Below are 14,387 nucleotides of genomic sequence, written 5' to 3'. Positions count from 1 at the left end.
TTTCCTCTCCTTATTTGAACCGTATGAAAAGGGGCTTTCAGGTTTGAAGGAGCGACTTCAGCTTTCTGCTTTATTCTGTAAGAAAGAGAAGCATTCAGGCAGAAATGGGGTGATTTCATCAGCACTTTTCTACTTTTCACATGAGTTCTCAGACGCTGGTGGCTTCCTCCGGTGGCCAGAGGGTGTGAGGGGCCGGGAGCTGCCGGGTGGTTTCCGGGGCCCCGAGGACACCCTCCTGCTTTGTGGTCGGGACCGGCCGTGGGCGGCTCTGGGGTGGTGAAGGCCCTTCGTCAGGGCGGGAGTCTCAGCCAGGTCCACCTCATTGCAGCAGGTGCATCGGGCGGGGGGGCGGGGGGACTGTCCCCGTCTGACGGCGGGGAGCAGGCAGGTGAGTTGGGGGACTGTCCCCGTCCGAGGGCAGGGAGCAGGCCTCTTGCTTGCTCTGCGCGGCCAGGTGTCCCTGCTGGACCCCGACGGAGAGAAGGTCACCGACGCATCTGGCTCTGGGTGGCTTCTGGGCGGCTCTGCCCCTGCCTCGCGGAACCAGATGCAGGTAATATGCAAATGAAGGAGCCCGGCTGTGTTTCGAACCCGAAATGTTCATTTCGTAGAATTTTCACATGGCACAAAATACTCTTCCCTTGATTTTTTTTTTTTTTTTGGCCGACACTTAAGAACGTGGAAACTGCTTTTTTTTATGGGTCGTACAAAGGCAGGTGGTGAGCCGGACTGGACCCACAGCGGGTAGCTTGCCGACCCCCGCTCGAGTTGAGGAAGGGGCTTCCCGAGCCCCCCCACCCCCCCACCCCGGCTGTCAGAGGCTAGAGCAGCTCTGGAGGGGCGCGGGCGGAGTAGGAGGGAGGCCCGGGGCGCAGGAGGACAGCCTCCAGCCTGGGGGGGCTCGAGCCTCACTTCCTTACAGAGCAGCGGGGGGCGGTCTCTGGGGTGGTAGGAAACTTCTAGATGCTGGAATGGGGCATTAAAGAAAAGGCACATAGGTTTTTTTTTTTTTCTTTACTCAAAAGATATCCCAGATGTCAGGTGTCCAAACGCCCCCAGTCTCTCACCATATGAGGTGGAAACCCGGGTGCCCACGTGACCCTGAAGGAGGAGTCTGTCCTCTCGGATGGATTTCATCCGTCCGTTGATTAAATCCCTCTTTTCTTCTCTTTCCAAAAAGAAAAGCTATAATTAGGTTTCGGGTCTTTGTTTCCTGGAACCACCGACATGTTCTGAATCTGTGTCCTTCAAGCCTTACTTTCCTCCAAGTGCCAGAAACAGTGCAAAGTCAAAGTACCTTAGTTAACTGGATTTGTGAATTAATGGTACCCGTTGTCTGGTACACGTTCACTAGAGTGAACATTCATGAACGTTCCTGGAGTTGACGCTCGCAAACACCTCTTTAGACACACTCCCCAAACGAATGTCGAGGAACGTTGGCGGGAGCCTGTGGCATTCACCCCTCTTCCACTGAGTCCTGGTTTCTGTCTGGGCATCTACGTGGTTCTGGAGAAGAAATTGCCTTGGGCCTGGGCATTTGATGGCCCGAGATCATCAGCGCATTCGGTCCCCATGGTCATAGCTCGAGCAGAGGGGGGACGCCGGAGCAGAGCTAGTCCAATCAGAGCAGATGCCCACGATCCTGCTGGGGAGGCGGGGGCGACACCACCCTCTCTTCTTCTCAACAGGATGCTGTGGATCAAGGCTGCAGCCCCAGAGCTGAAAATAGCCGAGAAGCAGCAGAGAAAATGGTGCCAGGGTCCTGATGCTGCAAGGAACTTCTGGATCGAACCATGCCTGAAGCCCGGAACACCCCCGGGGAATTTTTGTTTCGAGGAGACACTAAGTTGCCTTCATGGTTGAAGCCAGGTTGAAGGAGCTTTCCTAGCCCGAACTGGGACAATCCCTAAGCCTGGACTGTGGATTCGTGTCTGCCCTTTTGTAGAGACTCGTGAGTACTGAACTCAGAGTCTGAGACCTCAGCTGACAGAGTCAATAGTTATCCCAGTGTTGGGCTGCACCAGGATCCATTCAAATATATTTAGTATCTGCGTGAAAAGAGAGGCTGGTGATGCAGAAGGGGATCAGGAGCGTGGGGGAGGGCTCTCTTCCGCAGCCGAGAAAATTCAGAGGAGAAGCAGCTGTGGTTTTTATCGGGACTGGGAATTCGAGCCAAACGTGTAACTTCCCCGCCGGGGGCACCGGGCCGACGAGGGACACGGGCTTCCGGAAACCGGCAGCCCACGGGCCCCGGGAAAGCTGCAATCCCTCCTCTCCTTGTGATTCGACAAGAAGCACGTGATCACGGTGGGAATCTGGGAGAATGCAGGAAAGCGGAACACAGAGGAGCAGGCATCCTGACTCCCCAGCTCCGGTGTCCTTTACCCAAGCTCGTGTCGCGGGCATTTAGGCCCCTCCAAAAATGCCTCTGCTGTCCCTTTCAGTGGCTGCCAAGCATTTCACTACGGGGGTTTTCCTCCTTTTGTCGAACATCTAAGTAACTGGCAGGTCGCTGCTTTCTACTCCAGACTGTGATGTAAGGAAACTTCTTTGAGCACAGTCTTTGTCCAGGTCCCTGACGACGCCTGAGGCTGGATTCCCACGGGGAGACAATTACCAAGTCAAAAGCTCTGAACATGTTTGAGGTTGTTAATATGCTTTGCCAAGTCGGTCCCACGGGCCGCTGGCCACGGGCCACGCAGGAGCGTTCACGGCGGCAACATTTCAAAGCGTGTCAGCGCCGTGGTCAGAGGTGGGCGAACCACTCCCGGTCAGATCGATTCAAGAGTCGAGCCCCCGACAGAGCCTCAGCTCCGTGCAGGTGCCATAATGGGGGTCCCCGGGGCTCTGCTGAGGGGCTGGGGTCACAGACGGGCCACGCGCAGAAAATCCACAGGGAGGGGATTCACTCTCAGAACGGAGGCTAACATGGTCAGTCTGCCCAAGCTTCTCCACGGCTGTGCCCCAGAACCCTCTCCTCTCCTTGTTCCCCGCCTCCTTCCCGATCCCCCAAAGTCCTCAGGACCTCCCGACGGCCCTTTCCCCTGGACGCGGCCCCGGTAATCTCTGGGACATTGCTCATGGTTCTGCGCCTCTGCCCAAGCCGGAATGACCCAAGACCCATGACCGCGTCTCCGGCTTTCTCTTCCAGGTCTCGGTCTACCTTCGAGGACCCCCGTGATCGCATCGAGCCCCCACACATCGCGCGGAACAGCCTTGCTACGGCAAAGCGGGCTGGCGAGCATCTCTGGTGAGCTTCTGTGACTCCCCTTGGCTACGTGCCTGAACACAGGTGTGAGCATCTGGGGGCCACGATTCTGGGTGCCACCGGGGTGGCACGGGGCAGGGGAGCGGGGGTGGAGAGAGGGAGAGAACAGGAAGGGCTTCAGGGGTGAAGTCAGGTGAAAAGCACAGTCAACCAGCACAGATGGTGAGACATCACGGAGCCTGGGGGGGGGGGGGGGGGGCCGGGGCCACAGTGACCGGAGTGGGTCACGGGGGACGCAGGGGCGCCTTCCTCATCCCCGCATCCCCTGGGCGTTTGGGCAGGAGTCACGCAGTACAAGTCACAAGTCACGAGCGGGTCTCAGCCCCGGAATGTTCCGGCGCAGAAAGAAGGGGCCCTGGTTCCGGTCCCGCACGGCCGTCTCTGGGGGTGCCGGCCTCTCTCCCAGGCGGCTGCTGAAACCCCCAGCTGTCAGTTTACCAAACGGCTCCAGGCGTCGTCCGGGCCCTGGGGCCGCATCTGGCTGTCGGGAAGGCGCCTCCTGGCCGCAGGGGGCTTGCGGCCCGGGGTGGGGGCTATGGGCAAGGACACTTGATTTTGCACGGGGGGCCGCACAGCCAGGCGCTGTAGGGGCCCAGGGACCCGAGGGGCCTCAGGGGGCCAAGTCGACGGGCTCGTCTGCGTCTAAAGATGAGCTTCAGCGCCCATCCTGCCACCAAAGATTGAGGCTTGGCTCCTGCCAGGGGAGCATCGGAGGCCGCTCACGTTATTTTGACCTACGGCCCCCTTGCAGGGGTGAAGGACGGACCCTGCCAGAGGCGGGTGTTGCAAACAGAGGCGGCCTCGGCCTCGGGCCGGTGCCCGGCGCCCGGGACCCACGCGGAAACTGGACCCTCCGGGCGGCAGCTGAGGCAGGACCCTGCTGGGGTTTGGCCGGAGGACAGAGTCACTGCCAGAGAGTGCGGGGGCCGAGAGGAAACTGGGAAGGGCCCCGCTTCCCTGCCCTGGCCTCGTGGGTCGGTCCGGCCGGTGCCCTTGAACGGCCGCGGGGCGAGCTGGCCAGGGAAGGCTCGAGTCCAGCCGAGGCCAGGAGCCGCTGGCCCGGACCCCCTCGTCCTCCGCGGCCGCTCTGACCCCCTCTCTCGGGGCCCAGAGTCCCGTCAGAAACAGGACGCGGTTCTGGCCTCGTCCTCGAGACAACTGTCCACGGCGGCTCCCTTGGCAGCCGACTCCCCCGATGGCCGTGACCTTCCGGAGGAGCTGAAGGTCAGAGGCAGCGAGACCCGGTCCCGCCGTGGGGACAGACGCTCGCGGTACGCCCTCCATATGGCTCAGTAATTTGGGATTTCTCACACGTCTCCGGGGAAGGCTGGAGGGGTTTGGCTGTGTCTCCTACGGCTTTGCAGCCTGTGTCTCTTCTCATCAATAAAAGATTGGGTTTACTCACTGTGGTGAGCCGAAAGTAAAAAACAGGTGCAGCTATACAATATTTCTCTTTAATTACTGTTGATGGAAAAGGAGGAAAAAGCACATGAGTGTGGAAATTAATTATTCCATATTGTTAGACCAGGATGAACTACTTACTAATTTTAACTGTGGCTTTTATGTACAGAGTGTTGCTCAACATCATATTAATTCGAGTAAATATTAACAAACAGTTCTTTCCCCTCCCCTGCTGCCTCTGCTGCCCTGCTCCCTTCCCCCAGCCCTGCAGTTTTCTCTCTCTCTCTCAATCTCCCCTGGGGGTTTCTTTCCCCTTCTCCTGTGCCGTGCACCTGAGTGTTACAAAGCTCCCTTTTAAGAAAAGCTTCTTTATTTCGGGGTTGCTTTCTCCCTCCTCCGGCAGCCAGTCAGGTGCCCGGGACACACGCAGAAATGCAAGCAAACGCTTTTCTATTATTTACGCCTGTTCCCGTGCCCGGTGAGGTTGGCAGCCCCCCATGGAAGGCGCCTGAGTGGCTGGTGGCACACCGGGTGGAGGGGGGCACGTACGAGGCCCCCAGGGGCCGCGCCCCCACCGAACAGAGGCTCCGAGCAGAACTGAGGGGCCCCGGACGCAGAGGAGAGTGGTGCTGGGTGCAGGCCTTGGCGTGTGCTCAGCAGATACTCACGGAGGGGCTGGTCCTTTTCTGGTACATCCTGAGTTGCAGGGACAAGAGCCAGGCGCTCCCGGGGGGACCTCTCTGCTGGAAGCTCAGACTGACCGTCACCGCATTGTAACAAAACATCCAAAATGTGGTGGCTGACGGCCACACGGGCCGCTGCAGCACAAGGGGGGCGGGGGAGGGGCTCAGCTGGGTGGTCTTTGCTCTCCGCCGGGGACGCTGGATGGCCGCACACGGGGCCACCAGCGGCTCACATCGCGGCTTTAGCGCAGTGCCTCAGGGTGGTGGCCCGGGAGCCCCCACAGGGTCCAGGAGGCCCATCCCTCCTGAGCGGTGAGCTCCTGAACTCACCCCAAGGGTCCACAACATCTCCTCTCTGCTGCTGGCCGGGCAGACCGCTAGGACAGACGGGGAGGGACAGATGGCCTCTGTCGTGCGAAGGGCAGTGCGGGCCCGGTGCCCGCCTGAGGGCCGGGGGCCCAGCAGGTGCAGCAGGGGTTGCGGGCGGTGGCGGAGAGGGCTTTGCCCCCAACAGCCTGGGCTCCACTGCGGCCACTTCACTCAGAGCGTGCGGTCGGCGTCTGCTCTCGGCCACTGACCTCGGCCTCGTCATCTAAGCAACAGAGCTCGGGTCTTACAGGATTCGTGGGAGCGTTAGGCAGGTCACAGAGGAGGAGCCCAGGCCGGGGCCTGGCGTCCAGCAGACGCGTCCACGGGGCTCCCGCTGTCCAGACGGCTGTTCGGCGAGGATGCTGATGCGCCGAGGGTCCGTGCGGCGTGCCGCGTGGGCCACAAGGAAAGTGTAGCGGGTTATAAAGCCCGATCGGAACAGGGGAGACGGAACCCCATCATCAAGACGCATCGTGTGGAGAGTTTTTCAAAATGGGTTTCCAAAACCCGTTTCCATGTTATGTGTGTGTGTCTGTGCGTGAGTGCGCGTGTCAGCCGGATCCCAGTGTTGCACTAGGACACGTCTCCTTCACTGGGATCCATGGCGGAACTCTGAAGGCCGGAGGGCCCGATGGGCGGCTGTCGATCGGAAGTACGGCCCAGAATGTTCCGGAGCCTCCGAGAACACAGGCTGGGAGGGACCGCAGCAGACCCGCGGAGTGCAGCAGCACCCGGCTCGGGGACGCGCGGCCGTTGACACCGACGACGTGGGGGAGCCCGGGGGGCCAGCACGTGCCCGTGCCTGTTCTGAAGGTCACCCGCGGCCCTGAGATCATCTGTAGGAGGGGAGCTGCTCCCCCAGGGCCTTCCGGGTCGTGAGCGGCCTCTGGGCGTCCCCCTGCCGCGGGGGAGAAGGGCCGGGCGGACACGGGTTGGGTTGGGGGAATGAGGAGAGGGCCGGCCTGGGCGCTCCGGACTCCGACCTTCTCCTGGGAGCACCCTGTCCCGTCCCGACTGTGCTGCCCGACCTGCTGGGGCCAATCACAGCGCTTTCCTGGGCGTTTGGGGGTTTATCGCTCAGCTCGGGCCCCGGGAAGACTTCCATCCGCCCTTTCCAGGGAACCGCGGCCGGATGAGCGCGTCCCTGACGCCCGGCGGCAGCCCCTCCTCGCCGGCAGCGTGGCCGCGAGTCCAGGAGCCGGTGCATCTGTCTGCGTCAGCTCTGTGCCTGGCTTCCAGAGTCTTCCCTAAACAACCTGAAAAGGAAGCAGTTTGGGGGCCAGAACGGATGACGACGTCTGAGTCATGCTGCGAACAGAGGCTGCCGCCCGGTGTCTCTCTTCCCGCCCACGGCGTCTGCGGGGCGCAGCCCCCAGAACGGGCACAGCCTGGAGGAGAGAGGCCCCCAGCCCGGCACACGGTCCCCGACAGGGGCAGCCGGCCCAGCCCCCGGTGACCCCCGGGTCCCGGCACAGCCAAGCGCCATGGTCTCCGCTGCCTCGTCAGGAGCCGTGGGCTGAGTGATTTGTCCCCCTCCAGTGACACTGCTCCCTGGATCCCGTCTGACAAGTGCGGTTCGTTACGGCTGACGCGGGCCGATGTCCCCGTTTATGGGAAGCGGCTAGGCCTGCTCTCAGGGGCCGGTGGGCCTGGTGGGAAGCGGGGTGTGTGTGGGGCTGGCTCGCCCTGACCCCCGGCACTGGGAACGGGAAGGCCACGTGCATGCCGCCCGCCGAGTGCAGGTCCCACGAGCTTCACGGTGGGAGGACGGTAACGTCTGGCAGCTGATGACGGCTCCTGTCACCACGGCCTGAGACTCAGCATAGGTGATGCTCCCGTGGAGCACGAAACGACTTTCACCAGCCTGGTGAGGGGAGGGTTGGGACCCTGGGGGCTGCCTTAGCCCACTGGGTGGCTGTAACAGAAACACCCTGGACCCGGCGGCTTGCGCAGCACTCGCTGACTCCTCACGGTGCCAGAGGCCGGGGGTCCCAGCCGATCTGGCAAACTGCTTGCTGTGCCCTGGCCTGGCAGAGAGTGCCGTCTCTGGTGTCCCTTTCTCTTCCCGCAGGGTCGCTGGTCCCATCATGGGGCTCCGCTGTCCTGACCCCGCCCTGCCCAGTCTCCTGATAGCAGCCCGTCTGGGGTTAGCATTTCAACGTGTCAGTTTTGGCGGGGGCACGACCACACGCGTGCTCGGCAGGGGCGTGCAGGGAGCAGGAAGCCTCGGAAACGTCATCTGGGCAGAGTCAGAACACGCTTCAGCAGGTGACTCCCACGGGGACCCCAAGGCACCCGCCTCCCTGGCTGTCCTCCTGACCATCCATCCTGGGCACCAGCCCCGTGGCTCCAAGAGCCCCCGAACCCCGAGGCAGTGACCTTCCGCCCGGCTGGGCAGCCGGGCCACCTGCCGCTCCGACGTTCAAAGTTTGGACTGCCGTCCACAGGTAGCGCGTTGCACAACGCAGGTGCACACGTGTGAACACGCACGTGCATGCACTCACACCCACCTGCGTACACACAGGCACACGCACACACATATAGACGTACCCGGATGCACACGCACACAATTGTGCACACGCACAGGGACACATGTGCACACATATGGACACGTACGCACACGCATGCACACACATGTGTGCGCACACATGGTCACGTGTACACACACATGTACACACACGCACACATGCCCGTGTGCACACAGGCACACACGCATGTGCGCACACACATGCACATGTACAAATACGCATACACACATACGCACGCACACACGCAAGAGCACGATGCACACACCTGCACACATGCACGTGTACACACATACACATGTATGCACACGCATATGCATACATCTGCACGTGCACAGGCACACATACATAGACACGCGCACACATACGTGCACACATACACGCACACGTATACACATACATGCACACGCACACACGTGTGCACACACATGCACGCGCACACAGGATTTCAGCAATTTCACCAAACAGCTAACTCTGGAGTGAATTCCCCAGACATTCCCTCTTCTACGCAACTTTGTATTTTGTAAAAATCCTGGTCGCAACCTGATAACTGGTTCCATGACTCCCCGGGTCAGAACCCTTGGTTAAAACGACAGGAACACTGACAGCCGGTGCTTCCCGCAGCTCCCGCTGACCTCGCCGGGCAGGGCCTCCGCGGAGGGTGCGCCTGAGCCGGTGGGGGGGAGGGGGGGGACACATCGCCCTCCAGGCAGCAGCAGCACTTTGCCAACGTCCTGCAGGGGGGCAGCGGGGGAGGGGCAGTGGGGCCCCGTCCTGGGGGGGTCACACAGCACACGGAAGAGTCTGGGCGATCCACGGGGGCCGGTGGGCAGGGCGGCACCAGTATGTGGGCAAAGAAACATCTCCCGTAGGAGCTCCCCTGGGGCTCTGCCCCCCGCCCCTGCCCCCCAGCCTCTTGCTTCAACCAGGCCTGTGCTTGTCCAGGGCTGAGCGGATGTGGAGAGGGGGTAGTGGGAGGGGCTTAGGCATGGGGTCTGGGGTCTGGGGTCTGGGGTCTGAGCCGGGATGGAGGAGAGGTCTCAGAAGCTCCTCCAGCTCCAGAGGGTGCGTTACTCGTCAGGGGCCACCGTGCGTGACCCCGGGAGCAGGCTCGGCCCCCCCAGCGGGCACCCCTTCCTGCGCACAAACTCCCTGCCTTCCTCATCCCGAGCTGGAGATTTTCTTCTTTGCTCTGATTTTTTTTTTTTTTTTTGGCTTCTGTTTAAAATTAATTCCACAACACTGAATAACCTTCCCCCACAAGGTTGGAGTTAATCAGGCTGAATTTATTAAGATCTTTACAATTAAATGAGCTCATACCGGGAGGAGGAAAGTTACCTTATTATCCTATTTTAAGAGCTTGAATAATTTTAGCCCCCGACTTACTGTCGATCCCCAGCGACTTCCGCGGTGGACACCAATGACTTTAGAGGGCGCTGGACCAGGAGGCCTGGCACGGGGAGAGGCCTGCCCAGACCAGTGGGTCCCGGCAGAGGGCCAGGAGGGCACGGGTGTGCACGGACAGAACCTGTCGCCGTTCCACAGGCAGAACCCGGGCTCGAGACGGGACCTCATGAAGGGACGATTTCCTCCCCGGGGAGGGGGGGGGTCCTCACCGGGGTGGGGGGCACTGCCAGCCTCGTCTGGATCGTTGTGCTTCTCGGACCTCACGCCTGCTGCCTACGAGGGCAGACGGACCCAGACAGACCCAGATACGGAGGCTTTCAGAAGTCCGGAGGAGGGGGCTCAGCCCAGAAACAGCGTCCCCCTGAATTGCCCCCAAATGTGCAACCTTGATGATCCACGCACACTCTGGCTTATGAAGTCTGGGGGTCCCCTGCTTTGGTCTTGCCGACCTAGCTCACCAGAACCCACAACCCACGGGGTCCCTGGAGGGGCTGACGCCTGCTTGGACGTCTGCCTCGGGGGTGGGTCCTCTGCAGTTGCTGGCCTCACAGTTCTCTGTGGCGGAGGCCTGCGATGGGTCATGACCCCCCAGGAGATACGTTCAAGCCCTAACCCCGAGCACCTGTGAACACGACCTTCTTTGGAAATAAGACCTTTGCAGATGTAACCAAACGGACAAGAGGCCATCAGCATGGGCCCTAAGTATGCAGTACTCCCAGTGTCCTTACGTGGAGAAGAAATACCCAGTCGTGCGGGGAGAGCCAGCGGGGATTAGGCGACCCAGCTCCAGGCCAAGCCTTGCCGACAGCACCGGGAGCTGACAGAAGGGCCTGGAACAGACTCTCCGGAAGGAGCGAGACCTGCAGACACCTTGATCTTGGACCTGTAACCTCCGCAGCTGTGTGAGAATCGGTTTCTGTTGTTTAAGCTGCCTCGGAAGCCAGCACGGGAGGCGGCATGCCCAGCGCAGATCTGGAAAAGCTGCTAGCTCCCCACACTCTGCAGTCTCTCCCTGGGTCTTTGCCCGCGGGGAAGCCAGCCAGACATTTGCTGCTGATTTCATACGTAAGTTCCCCCCCTGACATTACAACCTTATTGCTCCAGGAAGGGGCCGCGATGCCCAGGTGATCAGGGAGTCGTCCGGTCCTGGGCGGAGTCTTAACCCTGTTTGGTCGAAATCTGTGGCCTGGGCTCATCTCGTAGTTTTGGTCATAAGAATGTAGACAAAGGGGCTCCTGGGTGGCTCAGTCTGCCAAGCATCCAGCTTCGGCTCAGGTCATGATCTCATGGTTCATGGGTTCGAGCCCCATGTCTGGCCCTGTGCGGACAGCTCAGAGCCTGGAGCCTGCTTCGGATTCTGGGTCTCCCTCTCTCTCTGCCCCTCCCCTGCTCACGCTGCGTTTCTCTCTGTCTCTCAAAAATAAATAAACATTAAGCATTAAAAAATAAATAAAAATTTAAAAATTGAGTTTCAGAGCCCACTTATACATTTATATTTAACTCAATTGTTGATCTAGTTGTATTTAATATACGTACTTAAATACACGATTTCCTCATTTTTTTTCCTTCTTTTACTTTTTCAAAACACTCGATCTTACTCTGAAAACATCTCTATTTGAAATTCCACGTCAGCCTGGACACAAACATGTAGGACGAGGGGCAGGGGCGAACGTGAAGGATGGGGAGGGTGCGGAGGTCCTCATTTCCTAGGTGGTACTTCCCTTGCTGAGCAGCCCTGAGCAGGCCTGTCTTCACAGGACGGGCTTGACCCTGAAGCACCGTAGACACAGTAAAGCTGGTCCTCTGTCGCTGTGAGCTGGTGGGTGAGAGGGGAGGATCCACTGGGCCCCACAGTGGTCGTGGGCCTTCAGAAATAACCCACAGAATGCTGTGTGCTGACCGAAGGGGTCGTGCTCACGGAGAGTGCCACGCTCTCCCCCAAGTACCGTGTCAGGCTCGGGGCGGGAGAAGGGCGGGAACAGAGCCGAGGGAAACTGCGTTCTTCCTATTCTTGCTGGTTCCTTTTGGTCATTTGTTCTGTCTGTGTTTTATCTACCTTCTTCTCTTTTTCTGCCTTCTTTTGGATCGGTTGGCTTTTTTTTTTTTTTTTTTTTTTTTTGATGTTTCTTTTTGAGAGAGACAGGGACAGTGCGAGCGGGGAGGGGCAGAGAGAGAGGGAGACCCAGAATCCGAAGCAGGCTCCAGGCTCCGAGCTGTCCGCACAGAGCCCGACGTGGGGCTCGAACCCACACACCGCGAAATCATGACCTGAGCCGAAGTCGGACGCTTAACCGACTGAGCCACCCGGGCGCCCCGGTTGGCTATTTTTCGTAATTCATTTTTATCTCCACTATCGGTTTATCTGTTATATCTCTCTCTCTTTTCTTTTTTTACACTTTAGTGATTGCTCTGGGGTTTACAATGCACGGGTTTAGCTTAGCACAGCCTTCCTTCCTATCATATGTCTTTCTATAGAGCGTACGTGGCTTACAACGATATATTTCCGTGCCCTCGGTCCTTTCGATGGTGCCATAGTTGACATAAACTTTACTTGTACGTATCCTACAGACCCCAGATATGTGATGACCTTTCTTCCTCCAGACAAGTGTATTTTGGGGCAATTTAGAAATCAGTTTCAAAATGCCTTTTATATTTATCCACATTTTTACGCGTTTTGGTATCTACCTCACTTCTTTGTGTAGCTGCGATCTCCATCTGGCAACACAGTCCTTCTGCCTCAAGACTTGCCTTTAACGTTCTTGTAGTGCTGGGGTGGGGGGTGGGGGTGGCTAGCAACGTATTCTTTCAGCTTCTGTGTTTCCGAAAAATCTCTACTTTACTTTCATTTCTCAAAGCTATTTCTCTTGATGTGGAATTTTAAGTTGGCAGGTTTTTGTTTTTTTTTTAAGTACTTTAAAGGGGTCTCTCCATTGTCTTCTGGTTTACATCATTTCTTCTGAGAAGTCTGCTGAATTCTTTTGTTTTTCTCTCTGTATTCTTTTTTTCCTCTGTCTTCACTATTGTTGTCTTTGATGTTTCCATTGCCAGCAGTTGAGTTGCAGACTTCTCTGTATCTAGGTGTGTGGGGGGGAGTGTGTGGGTGTGCGAGTGTGTGCAAGTGTGTGTGAGTGTGCAAGTGTATGCGAGTGTGTGCGCGCGAGTGTGAGTGTGCAAGTGTGTGTGAGTGTGTGTGTGCGAGCGTGTGTGTGACTGTGTGAGTGTGTGTGCGAGTGTGAGTGTGAGAGTGTGTGTGTGCGAGCGTGCATGTGTGCGCGCGTGCAAGTGTGTGTGTGGCAATTTATTCTGCTTGTGCTTCTTTGAACTGCTTGGATCTGTGGTTTGCTGTATTTCATTAATTTTGTAAAGCTCTTAGCCTCTCTCTCTTCGACTGTTTCCCCCACGTATTTTTCTCTTCCTCTTCCTTGTTAGACTCCAATGATGGATATTGTCTCACAGCTCTGGGGTGCCCTCCTCTGTTTTCCACCTTGTCTTTGAGTTTGGGTAGCTTCTGTTGACTTATACTCAGGCCCACCAATTCTCTCTCAGCTGTATTTGCTCTGTTAATAAGCCCACCAAAGGAATTCTTCGCCTCTGACATCCTATCTCTATAACATTTTAATTTCCTGTTGTTAAAGCAGTTTTCCATTTCTCTAAAGAAATTCTGCCAGTGTATGTACCCTCGCCGCCTTTCCCCACAGATGCTTTGTTATATTTTTGATATTACTTATACTATATTATACTTATATATGCTTACAATATATATACTTACTACACTTGTTACATTAGTCATATTTATTGTATCAGTCACACTTTCCGAAAGTCCCGGGCTGAAATATCCAAGTCAGAGTTATCTTGGAGTCTAGTTCAGGTGATTATTTTGTCCCTTGATAATGGACCGTCTATTCTCTCTTTTGTGTGAGTGTCTCACAATTTTTATGGACCGTCAGACGCTGTGTGTAGAAGAGGAGCGGAGGCTGAGAGCAGTGACTTTACTCCTGGAAGCGGGCAGTCCTCTTCCTCGGTCGGAATCTCGGGTTTTAGGGGCTGAGTCCACGCGGGGAGGGAGGGAGCCGGGCCAGCGTTTCTGCCGCCCTCCCTCCGTTCCCGTCCAGAGCACCGCAAGCCTCAGGCCGCCCTGAGGTGACCTCTCTTGTGCCAAGTGTCGGGCCCGGGGCGCCAGGGAGACACGTTCGGTCCGCCCACCTCAGCCTCAGCTTTCTGCAGTACCCGCGCCCCAGAACACGCTTTCTCTGTGCCCTCACGCCGACTCCAGAGCCCGGTGCTGCTCTACTCCGCGGAGGCTCGTGATGGCACACGGGCTTTCTCACTTCCCGTCCTTCTCCAGTCTTGGGCAGACCTTCTGCAGCCCAGCCTCAGACCAGCCTCGGACTTTGTCACCAGTCCTGCCCCTCCCCTCCTGGGCAACCAAATGCAGTCTGGTGTGTAGGGGCAGCACGGGCCCCTTCCTCCCCCAGCAGGGGCACACCTGTGCCTTGTGTCAGACCAAGAGCCTGGGCCCGAGAGGGTCTCCTGCCCCTGGTCCTGCCCCAAGGGCAGATGCGAAAGCCTCCTGACGATCAGGTGGCCTGGCTCCCACTCCCCCCACCGGTGAGCGGCGGGTCTGTGCTCCAGCCTTGGGGGCAGGAGGGAGGTCTCTCACTTCTCCCAAGAGCTTACGGCTTCTGCTTCCAGAAAGAAACACCTGTGGGGGGACGAGGGGCTTGTGCCCACGAC

The 14,387-nt window shown here is 58.2% G+C and overlaps 1 protein-coding gene across 3 annotated transcripts in view; it reads left to right on the top strand.

The window, feature by feature from the left end:
- The window catches only part of LOC147573958 (uncharacterized), an 85,770-nt gene extending 81,101 nt beyond the window's left edge, over positions 1–4,669 (top strand). Inside the window, exons 2-3 of one of the 3 annotated variants that reach the window (XM_086685680.1) lie at positions 3,152–3,250; positions 4,020–4,669. In XM_086685680.1, the coding sequence (XP_086541806.1) occupies positions 3,152–3,250; positions 4,020–4,564 (644 nt within the window). In that variant the 3' untranslated portion in view covers positions 4,565–4,669. Of the gene's footprint in view, positions 1–1,051; positions 2,822–3,151; positions 3,321–4,019 lie in introns of those variants that run through there. The other 2 variants (XR_015243790.1, XR_015243789.1) reach the window with 2 other exon arrangements.
- Positions 4,670–14,387: the final 9,718 nt, after the last annotated feature.

This window comes from Puma concolor, chromosome E1 (genome assembly GCF_028749965.1).
Source record: "Puma concolor isolate L17-30 chromosome E1, mPumCon1.1.hap2, whole genome shotgun sequence".
Taxonomy (NCBI): Eukaryota; Metazoa; Chordata; class Mammalia; order Carnivora; family Felidae; genus Puma; species Puma concolor.
The sequence above is the reverse complement of the archived record's forward strand: the minus strand, read 5'-3'. Positions and strand labels throughout refer to the sequence as shown.